General features: G+C 44.6%; 1 protein-coding gene across 1 annotated transcript; it reads left to right on the forward strand.

The window, feature by feature from the left end:
• Nucleotides 1–81: 81 nt before the first annotated feature.
• Nucleotides 82–7,855, forward strand: opn6a (opsin 6, group member a). Its single transcript, XM_048531594.2, has 6 exons — nucleotides 82–327; nucleotides 1,233–1,438; nucleotides 1,990–2,089; nucleotides 3,463–3,567; nucleotides 5,322–5,545; nucleotides 6,275–7,855. The coding sequence occupies exons 1-6, from the start codon at nucleotides 207–209 to the stop codon at nucleotides 6,665–6,667; spliced, it is 1,149 nt and encodes a 382-aa protein (XP_048387551.2). The 5' UTR covers nucleotides 82–206; the 3' UTR covers nucleotides 6,668–7,855.
• Nucleotides 7,856–22,717: the final 14,862 nt, after the last annotated feature.

Here is a 22,717-nt window from a genome sequence, read left to right on the forward strand (position 1 = left end):
CTGACGTCAATCTGCAGGTTAGCTCTAAAGCTGCTCTTAGGCTGGATTAAGAAGTAAGATCGAGCTGTGGGATTGGTTTACTGAAATACATCACTCTCCTTCACAATCGAGTGGAGCTCAATGAATCTCTCCTGCACTATGGTGGGTAGCCAGTTGTAGGCTCCTTACCTGTTCAATGCGGAGATTGGGTGACAGACCTTGGAAAGATGGCTTTTCATAGCCTGTCCAATAGTCCGTGGAGGAGCCAGAACAGCAGCTTCTATCCAAAGGACACCATTGTCTCAGAACACGGGGAGACTGTAATTGGCATCTACCTGCTAACTCTCGGTATGTAGCATTGGTTCATACTCTACATTAAATCACATACTTTACAAACATTGTATAAGATCTATATAGAATTGTACAGATTACATCAAATCACACATGATACACAGAATGTACAGCATGGAAACATTTCTTTCACCCTCACTGGTCCATTCAAGGGGCTAAACTGTAAACCACAGATGGTTCCTCCCACTCCTCTTCATCTAATTCCGTTAATGTAACTTGCTATTCCTTTCTCCCTTGTATGTTTATCATGATCTCCCTAGAAATGCATCCATGCTTCTCCCTTCAACCACTCTGACTGGTGATTGCAACCATTCTCTGGGGAAGAGAGGCTTCTCCTGCATTCCCTGCTGGATCTATTGGTGGTTAGTTTGTATTCATGATGGCTAATGTTGTATTCATTAACGAGTGGAATCATCTCTATTTCCATCCTAACTGTAAAGATTTCTACCAGGTCATGCCTCAGTCTTCTCTTTTTAAGAAAAAGTCACTGCAGCCTTGTTTAATCTTAGCCTGTTGTAAAGTGGGATGTTTTTTTAGCAGAGATAACAAAGTGTGGAGCTGGATGAACACAGCAGGCCAAGCAGCATCTTCGGAGCACAAAAGCTGATGTTTCGGGCCTAGACCCTTCATCAGAAAAGCCTGGGTTTAGGCCCGAAACATCAGTTTTTTTGCTCCTAAGATGCTGTTTGGCCTGCTGTGTTCTTCCAGCTCCACACTTTGTTATCTCGGATTCTCCAGCATCTGCAGTTCCCATTATCTATGTTCTGTAGCAGAGACGGATCATCTTGTAGTGAAAAAAACGCTTCCCTCACACTTCCTTCCTGGTCAGTATCTCCTTGAGTTTGGAAACGAGTGTTCAAGATGAGACTTGGTGGTCCACATTCTCTGTGTTTCTTCCCTAGGCTGGTTCTCCTGGTTTGGAAACAGCATGGTGATATTTGTGCTGTGCAGGCAGAGAGCAACACTGCAGGCAACAGATTATTTAACCTTTAACCTGGCTGTATCAGATGCCAGTGTCTCTCTGTTTGGATACTCCCGTGGGATCATAGAGATTTTCAATGTCTTTCGAGACGATGGGTTTCTGATTACATCAATATGGACCTGTCAGGTAAGGCACAATAATAAGGCAGTCTGACTGTAGTTTCTTTCTGAGCATCATCTCATTGTAGAACTCTCAATACTGAGCATTAAGATCACAAGTTCAAGTCCCACTCCAGGGAGTATAAAATCCAGACTGATGCTGTAGTGCTGTACTGAAGGGGTTCTACCCTGCCAAAGGCATCACTTAATGATACAATACCAATGTTTTCAGCTGGAAGTAGAAATACCATGTCACTATTAAAAACAGAGTGAAGACATTCTCTTCTGTGTTCTTGTCAATGTTCATGCCCAAAACAGAAAGCAATGAAATTACTGTTCTTTTGAGAGATTGCTGGGCTCAAATTGGCCACTATGGCTGTAAGACACCACAAGATTTCCTGAGGTTGTGAAATGGACAACAAAAATACAGGCTCCTGTTGCATTCTGTCACCAGTCATGTCCATTCACCTTGATCCCCTAGATCGGGACTGTGACACTTTCCCTGAAGATATTGTAAATCTTCACCATCTGCAACAGGTAATAGTGAGGTCTCATTAATTGTGAGTCTTGTCTTTTCAGATTGATGGGTTTCTCACACTGCTCTTTGGTCTGTCCAGCATTAACACCCTGACAGTGATCAGCATCATAAGATATATTAAAGGCTGTCACCCATACAAAGGTAAATGTAGTTTTGTTTCCACATTGTTAAAGGTACGTCCTTCAGCCCTGGGTTGCTAATAGCAACCCACCCACTGGAAAGAAGGGTGAGAGTAGCAGCGTCTCTAACTCACATTCCCCAAATCATGCTGAGGAATTTGGCTTTGAAAGAAAATTTTTTGTTATAAATATAGACTGCCCTTTCTTATTAGTATATGGGGTTTAGGTAGCATTAGGTAGGCAAGCATTTAATGTCTGTCCTTAATTGCCCGGTGAATCACATTGCTGTGGGACTGGAGTCACATGTAGGCCAGAGCAGGTAAAGATGATAGATTTCCTTCCCTTAAAGACATAGTGAAGCAGATGGGTTTTTACAAAAATTGACAGCTAGGCAAGTTTTTAACTTCAAATTTCACCACCTACTAGAGCCTTAGTCCAAGGTTCTGGATTACTAGCCCAGTGAGATTAGCATGACACCACTACCTCCCATATAGTGTGGGCTCTCAAGCATTGTCAATTCCTGCCTGAGTTTTCATTGTCCCGGTTTTTACAGCTCCTGCCTATTAGCAGCTTTATTTTTAAGCAGTCCTTACTTTCTCACTGTGTCTCATATTGGACTGGGCATTTAAATAATTAATATTAATATTAAATAACATTAAATGATTAAACACTGTGTGCCTGTTATACATACTATTATACATGTGATAGGGGAATGAGAGAGAAAGTTGACAGGGCAAAGGGGGAAACATGATGAATGGGAATGGGATGGTGTGGTTTGTGAGAGAAGGGGTGAGTGGGGGGAGGATTGTTGAAGGGAGGAAGAGGGGCAGGCAAATGGGGTGACAAGGGTTTGATGAGAGTGGAGGGGAATGGGAGAGGTGGAGGTTGATGAGTGGACAAGTAATGGGGAGAGGAGTGTTGAGGGGCAGGATAATGGGGAGGAGAAGGTATTGATATGGAAGGGGAATGGGGATTGGTAGGGTTTAATGAGGGTGGAAGGGAATGAGGGAGGAGGGAACGGGATGAAGAATGGAAAGGGAGGGGGTGGAAAGGAGGCCAGACCTGAGACAAGGGCTCTAATGGGGCTGAGGGATAAGTCAGCAAATATAGAACAAGGTCAGATAGTAGGAACAGGATGAAGGGCAGTAACTGACTAGGACATTCAGGATACTTCCCTCACACAGTCTGTAGGAGAGAGGCTTGAGGAGTGGATTTTCTAGCTGACCGTCTGTTTGGAATCCCCTACAGCTGGTTATAATGTTCCAGAGACAGATTAGCATCTGAATCACTGGACTGAAGATGGAACACTGTTACCCAACTAATACCTAGAATCAAATTACAAATGGTGTTGCTGTCCTAGGCCTTGGCTTAATGCTTGCTGTGATGTTTCTGCAGCTCACTATATTAACAGACAGAACATAAACCTGTTGATGACACTGATATGGGCCACTGCTCTCTTCTGGTCAGCATCCCCTTTGTTTGGATGGGGAAGTTACAAAGGTGAGTCACAGTTGCACAGGGGAGTCACAGTTGTACAGGTGAGTTACAGTTGTCAGTCGAACTGGAGAGTCAGAATCACATGGGAGAATCACAGTCGTGTAGGAGAGTTACAATCACATAGGAGAATCATAGCTCTACTGTTGAGTTACAGTTATACAGGAGAGCTACAATCACACAGGAGAAACAGTTACGCAGCTGGGGCAGTCATGTTTCTCACTGAGCTAGAGAATTGAGACAGAGTTGCCAACCCTTCACATTTGCCTTGGACTCTCCTGGAATTAAACAATCTGCAGGACTGCGTTATCAGCAAGAAAATTGAGGGATGAAAAACACATTAAAGCATTGTGTTTATAAAGATAAAATGCCTTGGGCAATTTGTTAGATATAAAATATCTGAGGTATGAGAAAGGTCTTCTTGATAGTTAGAAAAAAATCTCCCAATCAGCTCAGGAAGAATGTATTTGCTTTCTGATTGGCCATGGGAAGGCGATACTGGCCATTCTGGGTGACCAATGGCAGGTGTTTAGAGGCAGAAGACGGCAGTCACTTTGTTAATATTTTACATTACAGTATTGACGAGATAATAGAACCCAGTTATTCAGCTTCCAGCTGAGCACATAGGTTAGAATGAAATTTGATAACTGATTCACCTGCAGCAATTTCTACAGTGATAATGCCCAGATCAGCTTTTCTTTAGTGAAACAATCTAAGACTTGAAAACAAAAATCAAAATGAACATACTAGTGCCATTCTGAGTGAATGCTGCACTGTTAGAGGTGCTGTATTTCAGATGAGATGCTGAACTAAAGCCCACAAAAACAAACACGTTTGGGCTATTAACCTGGTCATAATATGAATTCAAATTCCACCATGGTGGAGTTGAAGAACTTAGATCAGCTTAAAAATAAGCTGGCATTGTGTAAAAAGTAAAACTTGCTTATCTCTAGCACCCCTTGTAACCACAGGACATCCAACAAAGTCCATTTGAAGTGAAGTCACAGCAAGCTGCAGTGACCAGATAATATGCTTTGGTGATGTTGGTTAAGGGATAAATCTCAGTAAGGACATTGAGAGAGAGCTCTGCTGCTCTTCTTCAAAGTGCTGCTGTGAGATCTTCACATCCACAAAGGCAGAGTCTTGCTTAAATATCTCATTTGAAAGACAGTATGACACTCCCTTAAGATTGTGCTGGTGTCTCAATTCTGATTTGTCTTCTTAAATCCTTGTGAGTCTCACTAAAAATAAATAACAGATCTGGTCATTATCAATTTATGGAAACTAGCTGTGTGAAAATTGGTAGCCACATTCCATGTATTGCAATTGTGACTCCAATTAGGAAAGGTGGTCAATTAGTTATAAAACACCCTGGGATATTCTGAGGTTGTGAAGGGCATTAATGAACAGGAGTGCAAGTTCTTGCTGTCTGTAGTTCTCTCTTTTGTGCTTTCTCTCAGTCTGCCTACATCTCATTCACTTCCCCTACCTCTCTTTTACCTGTTTGTCTCTCTCTGTCTCTCTCTCTCTCTCTCTCTCTCTCTGTCTCTCTCCCTCTATCTTATTCTCTAGCTTTATCCAACAGGTCTCCCCAATTTCTTTCTTCTCTTAACCTTTTCCATTACATTTCCATAATTTTCTCTTTTATTAACTTTACTTCATTGTCTCCTTTATTGCTTTGTGCATCTTTTTATTTTTATCTCTTTTCCAATCTCTCTTTCTAACTGTTTTTCTCTGCCTTCTCTCCTCCTTTGACACAGACCAGATGTATGGGACATGTGAGATTGACTGGGGCAGAGCAGTGTTCTCCACTGTCTACAAATCCTACATTGTTTCCATCTTTGTCTGTTGCTTCTTCTTGCCAATGTCTATCATGCTCTTCTCGTATATATCCATCTTCAACACCATCAAGTCAAGCGGGGCGCTGGCGGGAGCAGAGGTCCAGGGAGACCGCCAAAGGAAACTGGAGAGGGATGTAACCCGGGTGAGCTTTCCGACACCAGGGCCTGGAATTTGGGTTCAGTTTAAATACGTGGAAGAGCAAATACCTATTTCTCCTTGGTGAGAGTGACACTGTGGTGGAGTGACACAGGGTTGGAGTGACACAGGGTTGGGAGGAGAGTGACACTGGGCCGGGGGTGAAGTGACACAGGGTTAGGGGGAAAGTAACACTGGGCTGCGGTGAAAATGACACTGGGCTGGGAGGGAGAGTGACGCTAGGCTGGGGGGAGAGTGACACTGGGCTCCGGGGAAGAGTGACACTGGGCTGGGGAGGAGAGTGATGTTGGGCTGGGGTGAGAGTGACACTGGGCTGGGAGGGAGAGTGACGCTAGGCTGGGGGGAGAGTGACACTGGGCTCCGGGGAAGAGTGACACTGGGCTGGGGAGGAGAGTGATGTTGGGCTGGGGTGAGAGTGACACTGGGCTGGGGAGAAGAGTGACACTGGGTGGGAGTAGTGGAACACTGGGCTGTGGGGAGAGTGACTCTAGTCTGGGGGTGTCAGATCCTGGGGGAGACTGACACCAATTTCTGGGCAATGGCAAGCTCCCAGGATATGGATAGTAGCAGGATAGTGCTGAGGGCTTGCTGGCAAATGGGGACAGCAAGCTCCCATGAATGTGCTGTTCAGCTTGAGCTAAGTTAAGGAATAATGATATTGATGACAAACTGTGTCTGCACTTCCTTAATCTCATCTCCATTTCACCATTTCCAGGTTTCAATGGTGATCTGCACTGCATTCATTATTGCCTGGTCACCATACGCAGTGATTTCAATGTGGTCAGCGAGTGGGCGCCAAGTTCCAAAGTTTACCAGCCTGCTCGCCAGCCTCTTCGCCAAGTCTGCCAGCTTCTACAATCCCATCATCTACTTTGGAATGAACTCCAAGTTCCGGCGGGATGTCATAACGCTCCTATTTTGTGTTAGTGACAAGAACAATGTGAAGCTCAAACGGATCAAGGAGTGTTCGGAGAGGGGCCTGGAACGTGAGGCAGATGTGCTGAGGGACAGCCCCAACTCCGGGCTGGAGAGCCCAGGTAACGGGTGCCAGGGATCATCATACTTCCCCAACTGTGAGAATTCAGGTTATGAATGTGACAGACTCTAGGGGGTTTGCTATAGAGAAGTGTATCATTACTGTAAACAACTTGCTGTGCTGAAACAAGCAAAATGTTACCTCTTGTCCTAAAAATCATCACGCACAGAGATAGATTAGTGGTCCATTCCCTAAGTCAACCCTGTATTGTGTACCACGGTGATTGTAACATCTTGACAATCAGTTTCTGCCACTGAGTCTCTCTAGATTTCAGGTAGTGTTATAGGACTGTACTGGAACTGGAGACAGGGTTCTAACACCATAGAGTCCCTCTGTACTGGGAATGGAGATAGAGTTATAACACGTTAGAGCCCCTCTGTGCTGAGTCTGACAATAGGATGAGAACATTGTTGCTATGATAAAAGCTGGAAACATACCCTCTTGCTTTTGGCTCACTACCCTTGTGTCCAAAAAATACAATGATAACATTTTATTGCAATTACCAAGATGGCCAATTAAGTACCAGTATCAAGTTTAAAATAAAACCATCGATATCTCAGGTTCTTTTAATAAATGTAAGATTATTAATTTATTGTAAAGCAAAATGTGTTCAATGAAAATGCAAAACTAGTCAACATGTAAAGTGTTTAATATGCTATATAAATACTTAGCCCCCAAAATACATAAAACACCCTCACAAGACACATCAGGGAAACATCAGGGAAATAAAAATGAGTTTCTCTGCGAAGTTTGCCTTTTTGGACAAAAACACTTTGGCCAATGCATCTTATTCTTGGAAGAGGAAAAACTTCAGATGTGAAAAGTTCATATCGTCTTCTGATCCTACGGACTGGTACCTGAGAACATGCCATTAAACACACGCAGTTGTCTGTCAAGTCTTGGCAGATGTAGCTTGCTCAGGAAATACAACATTAAGTGATTCTCTCAGTCACTTTTCCAGAAGAGTGAAGAAATTTCATCTTGACCTCACATCCCGTAGCACGAGCTGATCACCTTGGCAAGCCTTTACCCCACTGAAGACCAGAACAAACCCAAACCAATCACTGCTCAAACATTCGCATTCAACTAAAGTCTGGCATGTGATTTTTATGAAGACATTTGTGAAAAAAATTCCAATGACAAAATGTCATTTCAACAACCTCTTTTGAAGACACCATTCCAGATATGTCCACAAATTCGGAAATTAATCCATTTTCCACATTTCTTCAAAAGTTACATTCTCACTTCAAATATCAAATATGTAACGTCGTTATAACACGACAGACCTCATTCTATTCTGGGAGTTGAGTTAAGATTAGAACATGGAAGAATTAATACAATAACTCAAGCAATGATAAATTTGTAATTCTGTAGACTCATTGTATACTGGAAATAGATATAAGGATATAACATTATAGACCCCATTCTACACTTTATTTTTCTTTCCTGGGGGGTTGGCATCATTGGCAAGACAGCATTTGTTGCCTTCCTTAACAGTCTATGAATGGAGTGGCTTTCTCAACCATTTAAAGTTGAATCAATCACATTGCTCTGAGCCTGGATTCAAATATAGTTCAGACCATGTAAGGAACGATAGATTTCCCACCTACAGAGCTTTAGTGAACTAGATAGTTTTCTCACGACAATCAATTATCATTGTCATAGTTGTCACTGAGACTAACGTTCAGTTTTAGATTTATTAATATAATCTGCAAACTTCAAAATTTAAACAGAAGTAGACCATTCAGCCCCTCATGCCTATGACATTTAGTAAGATAATGGAAGATCTATTCATGTTTCAAATTCCACCTTCCCAAATATCCCCAATATCTTTGATTCCCTTGCCTAACAAGGCTTGATCTACCACCACCTAAAGTATATTTGATGACCCCATTTCCAACACCTTCTGAAGCAGAGAGTCCAAAGTCAGTCGTCTGATATAGAAAAGAAAATCCCCTCACCTCTGTCCCAAAAAGGTGATTCCTAATTTTAAATGTGTCTCCTAGTTCTGGACTGACCCCCAAGGGGAAGTATCCTTTCCATATCTACCTTGTCAAGATTATTCATGACCTTATACAGTTCAATCAATTACCCCTCACTCTTTTAAACTCCAGGAGAAACAGCCTGTGCAACCTGCCCTTATAAGACAACCCACTTCTTGTAGGCATCACGTGAGTAAATCTCTGAACTGCCTTCAATGCATTGACATTGTTCTTTAAATAAGGAGACCAAAACTGTACACAGCATTTGAGATACAACCTCATCAATGCCCTGAATGAATGAAGCATAACATCCTCACTCTTGTATTCAATTCCTCTTGAAATAAAAGATGGTATTCCATTTGTCATCTTAATCACTTGTTGTAACCCCATAATAACTTTATATAACTGTTTCGCATACTAGAACACCTTGATCTCTCTGCACCTTGAAATTTTATAACGTTTCAATATTTAATTCATACTCTGCTTTTTTATTCGTCCTGTTAAAGTGAACAACTTTACATTTTCCCACATCATACTCACTCAGCCAGATTTTGGTCTTATCACAACTTGCGATAATCTGCATTCCTTGGCGTCCTCTTCACAACATGCTTTCCTATCTTTCTTTGTGTCATCTGATTATTTAGCTGGCATGCCTTGCTCCCTTTATTAGTAAGAAGTTCAATGCAGGAGAATGAGGTTGACAAACAACATCAGCCAATAGTGGAACAGACTGAATGGGCCAAATGGCCTAATACTTCTCCTATATCTAATTGTCATAAATAAGTCATTGATCTAAACTGTAAGAAACAGAGGCCCCTGTAAAAATCTGCTTGACCAGGCTTATCACATCCTGCCTGTCAGTAAAAGATCCATTTATGCATTATCTTTGTTCATTGCCAGCCAGCCAACCTTCCATCCGTGCTAATATGTTACCCTAAAAAGTTACCCACATGGGCCCAAGCTATGCCTGCCCTTTTGTAGGTTATGTGGAACAATCCCTCTTCCTCACCTACACTGGCCCTAAACCCCACCTCTTCCTCCATTACATTGATGACTGTATCAGCGCCGCCTCATGCTCTCACGAGGAACTCGAACAGTTCATCCACTTCACCAACACGTTCCACCCCAACCTTAACTTCACATGGACCATCTCTAACACCTCTCTCTCCTTCCTAGACCTCTCTGTCTCCATCTTGGGCAACCACTTAGAAACCGATATCAATTTCAAGCCCATCGACTCCCATAGCTACCTAGAATACACCTCTTCCCACCCACTTTCCTGCAAAAATGCCATCCCTATTCCCAATGCCTTCACCTCCGCAGCATCTGCTCCCAGGATGAGGCATTCCACTCCTGTACATCTCAAATGTCCTCGTTTTTCAAGCACCGCAGCACACCCCCCACAGTGGTCGAGAACACCCTCGACTGTGTTTCCTGCATTTCCCGCCTCTCATCCCTCACACCCCATCCCCGCAATAAAAACTAAAAAAGAATCCCCCTCATCCTCACGTACCACCCCACTGAACACCCGATCCAACACATCATCCTCCGACACTTCCGCCATCTGCAATCCGACCCCACCACCAAAGACATTTTTCCCTCCCCACCCTTACCTGCCTTCTGGAGGGACCATTCTCTCTGTGACTCGCTTGTCCGCTCCACACTCCCCTCCAACCCCACCACACCCGGTACTTTTCCCTGCAACCGCAGGAAGTGCTATACCTGCCCCTACACCTCCTCCCTCACCCCCACCCCAGGCCCCAAGAAGACTTTCCACATCAAGCAGATGTTCACCTGCACATCTGCTAATGGGGTATACAGCATCTGCTGTACCCGTTGTGGCCTCCTCTACATCGGGGAAAACAAGCGGAGGCTTAGGAACCGCTTTGCAGAACACCCACGCTCGGTTCGCACCAAACAACTGCACCTCCCAGTCTTAAACCAGTTCAACTCTCCCTCCCATTCCCCAGATGCCAAGTCCATCCTGGGCCTCCTGCAGTGTCACAATAATGCTACCTGAAGGTTGCAGGAACAGCAGTTCATATTCCGCTTGGGAACCCTGCAGCCCAATGCTATCAATGTGAACTTCACAAGCTTCAAAATCTTCCCTTCTCCTACTGCATCCCAAAATCAGCCTAGCCCGTCCCCACCTCCCTAACCTGTCCTTCCTCCCACCTATTCCCTGTTCCATCCTCAAGCCCCAACCCTATCTCCTCCTCATCCCGCGCCCTTGACCTGTCTGTCCTCCCTGGATTGACCGATCTCTTCCCTACCTCCCCACCTACACTCACCTTAACTGGCTCCATCCCTGCCTCTTTGACCTGTCTGTCTTCTCTCCACCTATCTTCTCCTCTATCCATCTTCGATCCGCACCCCCTTCTCTCCATATTTATTTCAGAAACCCCTTCCCCTCCCCCATTTCTGAAGAATGGTCTAGGCCCGAAACGTCAGCTTTCCTGCTCCTATGATTCTGCTTGGTCTGCTGCCTTCATCTAGCTCTACTCCTTGTTATCTCAGATTCTCCAGCATCTGCAGTTCCTATTATCTCTAATATGTTATCCTGTCTGTTTCTAATAACCTACTCTGACTCTCATAACCCAGTATCGGTCAGAGCCTTCTCTGTTACAGGATGCCCACATTGAACTTGTGAGGAAGAAAAGAAAGAAGGAAACATGTGCATTTATGGAACTCGTTTCACTTCCTGAAGAGATCTCAAATCATTAGAAGCCCAATGAAATACTTCTGACTTGCCGCCCCCATTGTAAAATGCAGCGCGACTATGTGCACTGCAAATTCCCACAAAGAAACTGTTTAATCTGCTTTTGGAGCAGATGGATTTCCAGGCAAATAGAGCAAACATGTTGTCAAGGTTAAATGCATAATTCTGTTTATAGATTCTGCTCTGCTAATAGCTTATCTTTTGAAAACTGAGCCCAGCTTACAGACACCACAAACAATATGATGAAAGTTTCATAGCTCCTGTGCAGCTGCATTTAACTTTTCAATTCCCTGATAGTCTTTTAGTTGTGTGAAGCAAAGTGATCAGATGTTTCATGACTCACATCTGGAGCAGGTGGAACTTGAACCTAGATATCTGCTGGCTCAGAGGTAGTGATGATACCACTATACCACAAAAGCCCCAGGTAGTCTTTTAACCTTCCTGTAATGAACACATATGTAGAGTAAAATGATTCAATGATTTATGCTGCTCTCCATTTGAGTAATGAGTTAAAACACAGTCAAGAACTGATTAATGGGGAGATTTCCTTCATGATGTGAAGACAGTTCTGCAGAGGGTAAGTAGCTCGAGACAATACTTTACAAAATGCCCACACAGTGAATAGTTATGTTTTGGACCAATATTTTGTGCGATATAGAAGCATAGTATTTTCATCCAGAAGAAAACACAAGATTAAACCTGAGACTATTTCAAGTTTTGAGTCAGCATTGCACTGAAATAAAAACACAGAAGGTGTATATTAGTCATTATATTAGTCAATGTGCTAGTTCTTCAGCAATAGTAGTCCACCTGGTATATAATTCCTGGTCCCAAAGGAAGCACCAACATAACACCTGGCAATAAGAATGGGATCTGACCCACAAAGTGAGCAAACGTGATTTTTGTTTGTCCAGAGATGTCATCTGGACTTTGGGAACAGTGCAGGATTACAGAGGTAACATCAAGGGAAGCAATCATGGAGGGATTGGGCCACAGTTGACATCAGGAAAGAAAACACTCACTGGGGGGTGGGCCAAGAGTGATATCGCAAGGGGCCTCAGGCGGATGGCTGAAGAAGGGAATATACACTTAGGAGCTACTGAAACTTTCACCGAGGGGACTCAGGCTGCTAACAGATACTAGACTCAAATGGAGGGAAAACAAAATGGTGGACCAGTTGGGGCGATGGGACCATTTGAGGAAGAGTCAGAAAATTGGATCCTGTACAGGGAATGCTTTAATACTCTCTTAAAAGTAAACAAAGGGGCTGAGCACATACCAGCTTTCTTAAATACCACTGGGAGCAAGACTCTAAGCTGTCCAACGGAGGCTATGAACAAGGAGAGTCCTAGATTCCAAGGCAGGCTTTGAAATTGCTACCTCAATGGAGTTCACTGCCAGTGAATCAATATATTGGCTGATGACACCCGAATGCATCAAGTAGTGGAAACTTGGCAGGGAGTGGTACCAATAATAGAATGCCACCACTGTGGCAAGACTGGCCACAGGATGGCAATGTGTTGGACTCGAGAAGCCCGGTGCCACAGGTGTAAGTGAGTGGGTCATATTGATGGCTTAAACCCAAACAAGAGAAGTGGAGCCAGAAAGAAACAACTCTGAGGTACAAGGTATAAAGTACATGCGCCAGTCAGGGAGTACACATGGAGTCAGCTGGGTCTGTGGATTCAGAGTCAGCCGAGATTTTGCTAAACATCCTGTATGTTCTGGATTCTTCCCAAAGTAGAGTGGAAGACGGTAAAAGTGGAAGTGGATACAGGCACAGCAGTGTCCCTGATTCCTGAATTGGGAAATGTTGAGGGCGCTCCCATTGAAGTGTGCCAAAATTATATTACGGACATACACAGAACAGGTAGTGCCACTGAGGGGCTACCATTTGGTGAAAGCACAGTTAAGAGGCCAGTGTGCAGAATGCCACTTCATGTAATAAATGGTGAATACCTGCATTATTTGGATGCTCCTGTTGACATAAGTTAAGGTCCAACTGGGGTGTGATTAATAGGCTGGTGGACTCAACATGAGTTTGCAAGAGATACTGGACAAGTATGAAGATATCTTCAAAGGAACCCTGGGGGAAATTACAGCTGAAGGCAGAGGCTTGTTCAGGGAGTCTGAAATGTGCTTCCGGCACCTCACACCATCCGGTCTAAAGTGGAGGTGGAACTGGAACAGCTGGTGAATCTGGGAGCATTGGAATCAGTAACCATCGGTGAATGGGCCACCCCCATTGTTCCAGTCTCAAAAACCCATGGTGTGATGAGGATTTGTGGTGACTTTAAGGTCAACAGACTCTGTGCAGATCAATAGCCCCTACCACTCACAAAAGTCATAGTCAGTGGACTGGCTGGGAAAAAGAAATTTTCAAAAATGGATCTGTCACAGACTTACCTACAGATGGATGCTCAATGCACTGACCAATAAAGACAAGCATATCAAATGCCTTCTTCACTATCCTATCAACCTGGGAGTCCACAGTGACCTTACCACTCTAAGTGATTTCCTGTTCACATCATGTCAGCAGTGACTGTATTCCAAAGAGGGTCAAATATTACAAACACAACAAAAACAAAGTTTCTGGAAAAGCTCAGCAGGTCTGGCAGCATCTGTGAAGGAGGAAACAGAGTTAACGTTTCGGGTCCGGTGACACTTCCTCAGAACTGATGGTGGCTGGGAAAATGTCAGTTTATCCGGGGAAGATAGGTTTGTGGGTGGGGAAGGGAGTAAACGATAGGATAGAGCCCAAAGAGAGAGAAAAAAACAGTTGGGCAGACAAAGAAATTGCGAACAATCAGGTTGGGAGGGTGAGTAGTTGTTAATGGGGACTGTTAGTGACTAATAACAGTGGGTATGTAATGGCAGACATTGTGTTAACACTTTCTCTCTCACTGGGCTCTATCCTATTGTTTACTCCCTACCCCACCCACCTCCCTATTTTCCCCAGATAAACTGACGTTTTCCCAGCCACCATCAGTTCTGAGGAAGTGTCACCAGACCCGAAACGTTAACCCTTTTTTCTCCTCCACAGATGGTGCCAGACCTGCTGAACTTTTCCAGCAACTTTGTTCTTGTTCCTGTTTTACAGCATCTGCAGTTCTTTTGGTTCTTATTTAGGGTCAAATATTAAGTGGGTGGCCTGGAGTCCAGTATTATTTGAATAATATTTTGGTTACTGGATCCTCTGAACAGCATTTGAAAGATTTAAAAGGAACTCTAAGAATCTTGCAGGAACAGAGCCTACAAGTGAAAAAGGAAAAATGTGAATTGTTTAAAGGTTCTATTAAGTATCTGGACCATGTAATTAATTGTGAGGGACTACACAAGGCATCTAGGAAGGTGGAGGTTATCATGAAGGCCCATAGAAAGAGTATGTGTCTCAACTAAGACCATTCTTGGGACTTGTAAATTACAATGGGAAGTTTGTGTCTGATCTGGCAACTGTGCTAAACGCCTACGTCGGTTGCTGGGAAGAGGGCAGCCATGAAAATGAAACGTGAGGGAGGTGAAGCAAGGCTTAAAAAGCTCAAAAATGTTAATGCATTTTGACCCAAGTTGCCACTATGGACAAATGAGGCAGGCAGGACTTATAAACTTAATGGTAAGGTCCTGGGGAGTGTTGCTGATCAAAGAGACCTTGGAGTGCAGGTTCATAGTTCCTTAAAAGTGGAGTTGCAGGTAGATAGGATAGTGAAGAAGGCGTTTGGTATGCTTACCTTTATTGGTCAGTGCACTGAGTGTAGTAATTGCAATATCGTGTGGCAGCTGTACAGGACATTGGTTAATGTACTTTTGGAATGCTGCATGCAATTCTGATCTAAGATAATGAAATGTGAGGCTGGATGAACACAGCAGGCCCAGCAGCATCTCAGGAGCACAAAAGCTGACGTTTCGGGCCTAGACCCTTCATCAGAGAGGGGGATGGGGAGAGGGAACTGGAATAAATAGGGAGAGAGGGGGAGGCGGACCGAAGATGGAGAGAAAAGAAGATAGGTGGAGAGGAGAGTATAGGTGGGGAGGTAGGGAGGGGATAGGTCAGTCCAGGGAAGACGGACAGGTCAAGGAGATGGGATGAGGTTAGTAGGCAGGAGATGGAGGTTTGGCTTGGAGTGGGAGGAAGGGATGGGTGAGAGGAAGAACAGGTTAGGGAGGCAGAGACAATTGGACTGGTTTTGGGATGCAGTGGGTGGAGGGGAAGAGCTGAGCTGGTTGTGTGGTGCAGTGGGGGGAGGGGACGAACTGGGCTGGTTTTGGGATGCGGTGGGGGAAGGGGAGATTTTGAAGCTGGTGAAGTCCACATTGATACCATTGGGCTGCAGGGTTCCCAAGCGGAATATGAGTTGCTGTTCCTGCAACCTTCGGGTGGCATCATTGTGGCACTGCAGGAGACCCTTGATGGACATGTCATCTAAAGAATGGGAGGGGGAGTGGAAATAGTTTGTGACTGGGAGGTACAGTTGTTTATTGCGAACCGAGCAGAGGCGTTCTGCAAAGCGGTCCCCAAGCCTCCGCTTGGTTTCCCCAATGTAGAGGAAGCCACACCGGGTACAGTGGATGCAGTATACCACATTGGCAGATGTGCAGGTGAATCTCTGCTTAATGTGGAAAGTCATCTTGGTGCCTGGGATAGGGGTGAGGGAGGAGGTGTGGGGGCAAGTGTAGCATTTCCTGCGGTTGCAGGGGAAGGTGCCGGGTGTGGTGGGGTTGGAGGGCAGTGTGGAGCGAACAAGGGAGTCACAGAGAGAGCGGTCTCTCCGGAAAGCAGACAGGGATGGGGATGGAAAAATGTCTTGGGTGGTGGGGTCGGATTGTAGATGGAAGATGTGTCGGAGGATGATGCGTTGTATCCGGAGGTTGGTGGGGTGGTGTGTGAGAACGAGGGGGATCCTCTTGGGGCGGTCGTGGCGGTGGCGGGGTGTGAGGGATGTGTTGCGGGAAATGCGGGAGACGCGGTCAAGGGCGTTCTCGACCATTGTGGGGGGTAAGTTGCGGTCCTTGAAGAACTTGGACATCTGGGATGTGCGGGAGTGGAATGCCTCATCGTGGGAGCAGATGCGGCAGAGGCGGAGGAATTGGGAATAGGGGATGGAATTTTTGCAGGAGGGTGGGTGGGAGGAGGTGTATTCTAGGTAGCTGTGGGAGTTGGTGGGCTTGAAATGGACATCAGTTACAAGCTGGTTGCCTGAGATGGAGACTGAGAGTTCCAGGAAGGTGAGGGACGTGTTGGAGATGGCCCAGGTGAACTTGAGGTCGTGGTGGAAGGTGTTGGTGAAGTGGATGAACTGTTCGAGATCCTCTGGGGAGCAAGAGGCGGCGCCGATACAGTCATCAATGTAACAGATGAAGAGGTGGGGTTTGGGGCCTGTGTAGGTGCGGAAGAGGGACTGTTCCACGTAACCTACAAAGAATTCTGGTCTTTCTGCTATAGGAAGGATGGTGTAAAATTGGAAAGAGTTCAGAAAAGATTTACAAGGATATTGCCAGGGTTGGAGAGTTTGAGCTATAGGGAGAGGCTGAATAGACTGGGACTATTTTCCTTTCAGTGTTGGCTGAGGGATGACCTTATAGAGGTTTATAAAATCATGAGGGGCATGGATAGGGTGAATAATCAAGGTCTTTTTCCCAGGATGGGGGAGTCCAAAACTAGAGGGTATAGGTTAAGGGTGCGAGGGAAAAGGTTTAAAAGTGATCCAAGGGGCCACTTTTTCATGCAGAGGGTGGTGCATATATGGAATGAGCTGTCAGAGCATGTCGTGAAGGCTGGTACAAGTACAACATTTAAACGGCATTTGGATGGGTACATGAATTGCAAGGGTTTAACAGGATATGGGCCAAATGTTGGGAAATGGGACTTGATTTATTTAGGACATCTGGTTCGCATGGACGAGTAGATCCAAAGGGTCTGTTTCCATGCTGTGTATCTCTATGATGCTGTATACTGTCACACATCTTAGTGAATGGAGAGGAAAGACCCATTGCATTTGCGTTGAAGTCACGAATGAAGATGGAGGAGAATTATACTCAAGTCGAGAAAGAAGGATTGAGCATTGAGTTTGGCATTAAGATGTTGACCCATTTTCCTTCTGGCAGGCACTTTGTGCTGATTGACCGCAGGTTGCTAACCTCCATTTTTGGCTTGTGTAAAGGAAGACCATCAATGGCAGCAGCACATCTGCAGAGATGGGCACTGGCTGTGTCAGCCTACTCATCAGATTAAATACGAACAGGCAAACAAGCAATGCAGCTGCCCTGTCAAGGCTGCCAACACTGGGAAATAAACATGTTCCTGACTGAAACCTGAAAATTATGTACTTTTCCCAGGATGACTAGGTGCCAGTGTCAGCAAATTAGATGAAGAATGCTATTTGGAATGACCCAGTTTTAAGCCAAGTGGTGGACCTAGACCTGAGAGGGAGGACATGTCATGGAAAACACCCGAGTTCTGTCCTTACCTGTCCAGGAGGTGGGAGTTCTCTGTATCAGACAGGTGTTTAATGTGGGCAATGAGGATTGTTATCCCTCCCCTGTTAAGAGGAAATGTGCTGGATCTAGTGCATCCACTGCACCCCAGCATGGTGTGAATGAAAGAACTAGCCAGGAGCCATTTTTGGTGGCCAAATGTGGACTCTGAGACTGAGGAGTAAGTGAGATCATGCAAATCCTCCGCATTAGTGTGCCAACTCATGGTCGAAGGCATTACAAAGAGACCAGACTGTGTTAACCTGAAATTATATATCTGGGTAAAAATGGAACCCAACAGTGGTGGTGGCTCAAAAGGGACTTTGGTCATACATGGTACAGGCTAGGGATGAACTGGTCTGCAGGAGTTATGTGTAACTTCTGCTGGTTGCTGCGGTTCGCCAATGGGGTGAGGGCTGGTGGGTGGTGGGGTATGTCCCTCAGAATACCGAGCTGGTCCAGATGGGACCAGGTGTGTCAACTGGGTCATGTATTTCCAGCCAGGGTTGGCCATACCCAGGGAGTGGACAACAGCAGTATCACAGGCCAACAACAGCCAATCAGAGAGGGTCATGCCTGCGGAACAACAGGAGCTTCCTAATTCCCGGGAGACTACACTGGGAAAATTCCTGGGACGTGGAAACAATATTCAAGAATTCACCACCCCCCTGAGAAATGGATCATGTCACCGTAAAGTACAAAAGGGTCATTTTCTTTCTCCATTTTTGTTTGTATGTATTCCTGAGGATGTATGTATGTTAGCCACAATGCTTGTACAATAGTTATGATTATTGTCTATATGTTTATTAATGGGAGTTTTAAAATAATGGGGGAGGGGTGTTTGTACCTTGTTCGTCCTTCAAGAGAGCTGATCAGGTGACCTGGAGGGGTGGAGCTTGGGTCCACTCTAGAACTGGCTGTGGATGTATGAGCATCGCCAGTTGTGTGTTCCTATTCACATTTACCATTTGTCCACCTGATATATAATTCCTGGTTCCAAACGAAACACCATTAATAATAGCCTTGTCTAATAATCAAGGAACTGGTAGTGGCAGTTATCTGTCAATCAGTTGAAAGTAATTAGTTCAACTGATGTTGACTACTGTAGCAGGAAGTTAAACTAGTAAGTGATCATTAGGAGCTCAATATAAGAGACAGGCTTTACAAACTTCAAGGCCAAAAGGGGGTGCACAGTCTGGAGATCCCGCTTGAGAGAAACATAAACTGTTTGAGCAGCAACTTAGGTTCAGTTTCCTGTAAAGTGTGTTAAGCATTAATTGGATTTATCAGTATTAGTAAGGTTTATCAATAGATGTAAAATTTATTAAGCAAAGCCCGTAAAATCAAGTCAATGTAAGTAAATCAAAGTAAAGTTAATGTGAGGGAATTGAATTTATGATAAGATAGGGCAGCTCAGTTCCATGGAATATGTGCCTGTAATATGCAACTATGAGTAAAGATCAGATAGGCTGGGTTGCTCCCACTGGAATTAAAGCCAAAAGGTAACTAAATTGAAGTGTATGAAACTATGAGAGCCTAGATAGAGTATACATGTCCTCTAATGGAGAGGTCAGTTACTGGGGGCACAGATTTAAGGTGATTGGTGGAAGGATTAGAGGAACATGAGGAAAGATCTTTTAACCCAGAAGGGTGGCTCAGTGATTAGCACTGCTTCCTCACAGCACTGGGGACCTGGGCTTGGTTCCTCTCTCAGGTGACGGTTTGTGTGGAGTTTGCATATTCTTGCCATGTCTGCATCAGTTTCCTCCCACAGTCCAAAAGTGTGCAGGTTAGGTGGACTTGCCAAGCTAAATAGTCCGGTGTCCAGGAATGTGCAGATTAGTTCGATTAGCAGTGGGAAATGGGCAGGGTTACAAGGATTGGGTGGGATCCTCTTCAGCGGGTCGGTGCAGACTTCATAGGTTGAATAGCCTCTCTCTGCACTGTAGGGATTCTATGATTCTATGGTGGAACTTGTTGTCTGGTTTGATGGTAGACATAGAAACCCTCAATGTATTAAACAGATAGTAGATAAACAGGAGGCTGGAAGAACACAGCAGGCCAGCCAGCATCTGGAAGAAAGGGACAGTCCTTGCTGCCTGCCCTGCTGTGTTCTTCCAGCCTCCTGTTTGTCTACCTTGGATTCTAGCATCCGCAGATTTTTTATCTCTAACTGTATTAAACAGATATCTGAATCTACGCCTGAAGTGCTGGAACTCTCAAGGCTATAGAACAGACGCTGGAAATTGGGAAATTGGCTAGTTCTTTTTGGTCAGCACAGATACAATGGCTGAATGGTCACTTTCTAGGCTGTAACTTTTCACAGGTCCAGCCTCAATTCCTGTGGAATATCATTTTCCACCTTTTAACAATCTGACCACCCTGAATCTCTCCTTATGTTTTGTAGCCAGCTTGGTATCCACTCAGTTAATTGTCTCCTGATTCCAGACATTCTACTGAGTTGGGGCTCTGTAGTAGCTTCTCACACCTAAAGGCCTTTTTAAAATCCAAGATACATTATATTTACCATATAGTTACTCCTATTAACTCTTTCTGTTATTCTTCAATGGATGCAGTAAGGTTGCTCAGGCATGACAAGTATAAGGGAGCTTGTTATGCCTCTTGGTCATTAGTGTTGTTCGGGGAATGGGAAACCACCTCAGCATTCCTGTATATGGAGTGACTGTGAAGTCTATTTTAGCAGAGCCTGTTCTGAAGGTGTCAGTGAGCTGGAAAAGCTTAGGCACTTAAGACTGCGTTGGTATTTAGGCATTGCGTCTGCTTCCCTTGCACACTGGAGGCCACGTGTTTAGTGGCTTTGGACGAGTTAGATGTTGATGGAATGGGAGGTCACTGTTCTGTGGTTTAATGGTTGTGCATGCAGCATCTGACACCCTGCATTACATGGGAAATGGATGCAGCAATGTTTATGACTTACTCTCTGCCTGACTGTCCAGGCTGGTCCAGTGGTGTACATGGTCACAGGCCTCTCCTGAGCAAGGCTGTTTTGGTCATTCACTTAATCTAGTTGGTGATTTGTCATTGTCTCACAGGACTCTGTTTCCCTCGGCCTAATGGACATTGCATTTTCACAGCTTTTGTGGAGAAGGTGGGGTTGGAGTGCCCGGTTTCCACCACCCTCTGTGTGACAAGGCCGTTCCTGTTTGAGAGCCTGAATAGCTTGGCCCAGACTGGACGCTGATGTTCCTCTGCATCCTTCCACTGGGAGGAAATAGTTTCTCCGAGTGTTCACCCAATCAGGACCTTTCAACATTTTAATCACGTCCTTGCTGTTTATTTGAGCTGTTGCAACTTGTAAAGGTCATTTTTAATATTTAAATTGCAAAACCTTCTCGCATTCACTCTGCTTGTTGGCCAAGTGACAAAACTCCTCCGAACTTATGAGCAGACTGCTCTTTAAGAAAAGAATGTTTAACCTTTTCTGGGATATGCTTGTTCTCTGAGATCAAAAACACAGCAATTCTTTCATTCAAAGAATAATGTGAACTCAGAACTGGTTTTGCACATTGCAGTGCACATCTTTCAGATGGGATGTTAAACTGAGTAAAAGATTTCACAATACCATTTTGAAGGAAAATGGGAGAGTGATCCACTGCACCCTAAGCAGTATCTATCCCGAGTCTGAAATCTTTAAATTCAGATCACTATCAACTACTTCCTTCTAGTGTAATTGATTGGCTTTGAACCATTTTGGCCACATTGTAAGAACAGTGTAAGGAGCTTTTAGTGGTGCTTGTTCTTTCTTGGATGTTTTAGACCTAATCCTTGTACATAAAGAGATCATTCACCCCACTGAGCCTGCTTCAGCTAACTCAAAAAGCCTTATCAAAGCCCTTCATAATTTTAAACACCTCTAACAGACCTCCTCTTGGACTTTGCTGTTCTAATGAAACTTCCTCTAACTTTTCCTTATAACTAAAACCTCTTTGCCCTGGTGTCAGAGAGTCTTAGAGTCATACAGTATGGGAGCAGACTCTTTGGTCTAACTCATCTCTGATGACCAGACATCCCAGTCATAGAATCCCTAGTGAGGAAACAGGCCCTTTGGCCCAACAAGTCTACACCAACTCTTGGAGCATCCCACCCAGACCTATCCCCCTACAACCCACCTAATCTACACATCTCTGAACGCTACAGGCAATTTAGTATGGTCAATCCATCTAACCTGCACATCTTTGGACTGTGGGAGGAAACCGGAGCACCCGGAGGAAACCCACGCAGACATAGGGAGAATGTGCAAACTCCACACAGACAGTTACCCAAGGGTGGAATTGAGCCTGATTCCCTGCCACTGTGAGGCAGCAGTGCTAACCACTGTGTCACCGTGCCGCCAAATAAACGTCCCCACCCAGGATCGAACTGGGGACCTTTCGCATGTGAGGTGAATGTAGAAACTACTTGCCTCGCCAATCTGACCTAGGCATCTCTGAATCATTTCTCCCCACTGTCCATAGTCTTCACACTCTCACTGAAGCCATTTCCCTAAAAACTCAACACAATAATCTAAGATCATGGTGTCGAGGCCTTTGGAACAACACTACAAAGACAATTCAGCACTCAATGGGTTATCTTTGTGTGAAATTTGCTGACATCAACAATCCAGACAGACAGAAGATCTTTTATTGTGTAGTTCCAATGTTATTTTTGTAACAAGCACGTCATCTAAAGCAATCATTCCACGTACTCTCACAAAGAAAATAGAAAGATTGTAAGGATTTCAGCAATTGTGCAGGCAGCAAAGGTCAGTTGGAAACTTGGCATTCTTCCAGAAGTATAAAACAGAATTGATTTCAGATGGACCAACAAACTCTTCATAGCAATGCACCACACAAAACTGTAAACAGTTACTGCTTGGTTGATTGACAGGACAGAATGGGGACCCTGTTAGGGCCAGTGATGGTATGGAATGGGAAATCTGTAAGGGACCAA

Source organism: Stegostoma tigrinum, chromosome 4 (genome assembly GCF_030684315.1).
Source record: "Stegostoma tigrinum isolate sSteTig4 chromosome 4, sSteTig4.hap1, whole genome shotgun sequence".
In the NCBI taxonomy this organism is placed as follows: Eukaryota; Metazoa; Chordata; class Chondrichthyes; order Orectolobiformes; family Stegostomatidae; genus Stegostoma; species Stegostoma tigrinum.

Coding starts and splice junctions, on each gene's coding strand:
- opn6a (XM_048531594.2), top strand. CDS start 207: ATGGCTTTTCATAGCCTGTCCAATAGTCCGTGGAGGAGCCAGAACAGC. Junction 1,439..1,989: donor CATCAATATGGACCTGTCAG/GTAAGGCACAAT, acceptor TTGTCTTTTCAG/ATTGATGGGTTTCTCACACT. Junction 3,568..5,321: donor TGGATGGGGAAGTTACAAAG/GTGAGTCACAGT, acceptor CCTTTGACACAG/ACCAGATGTATGGGACATGT.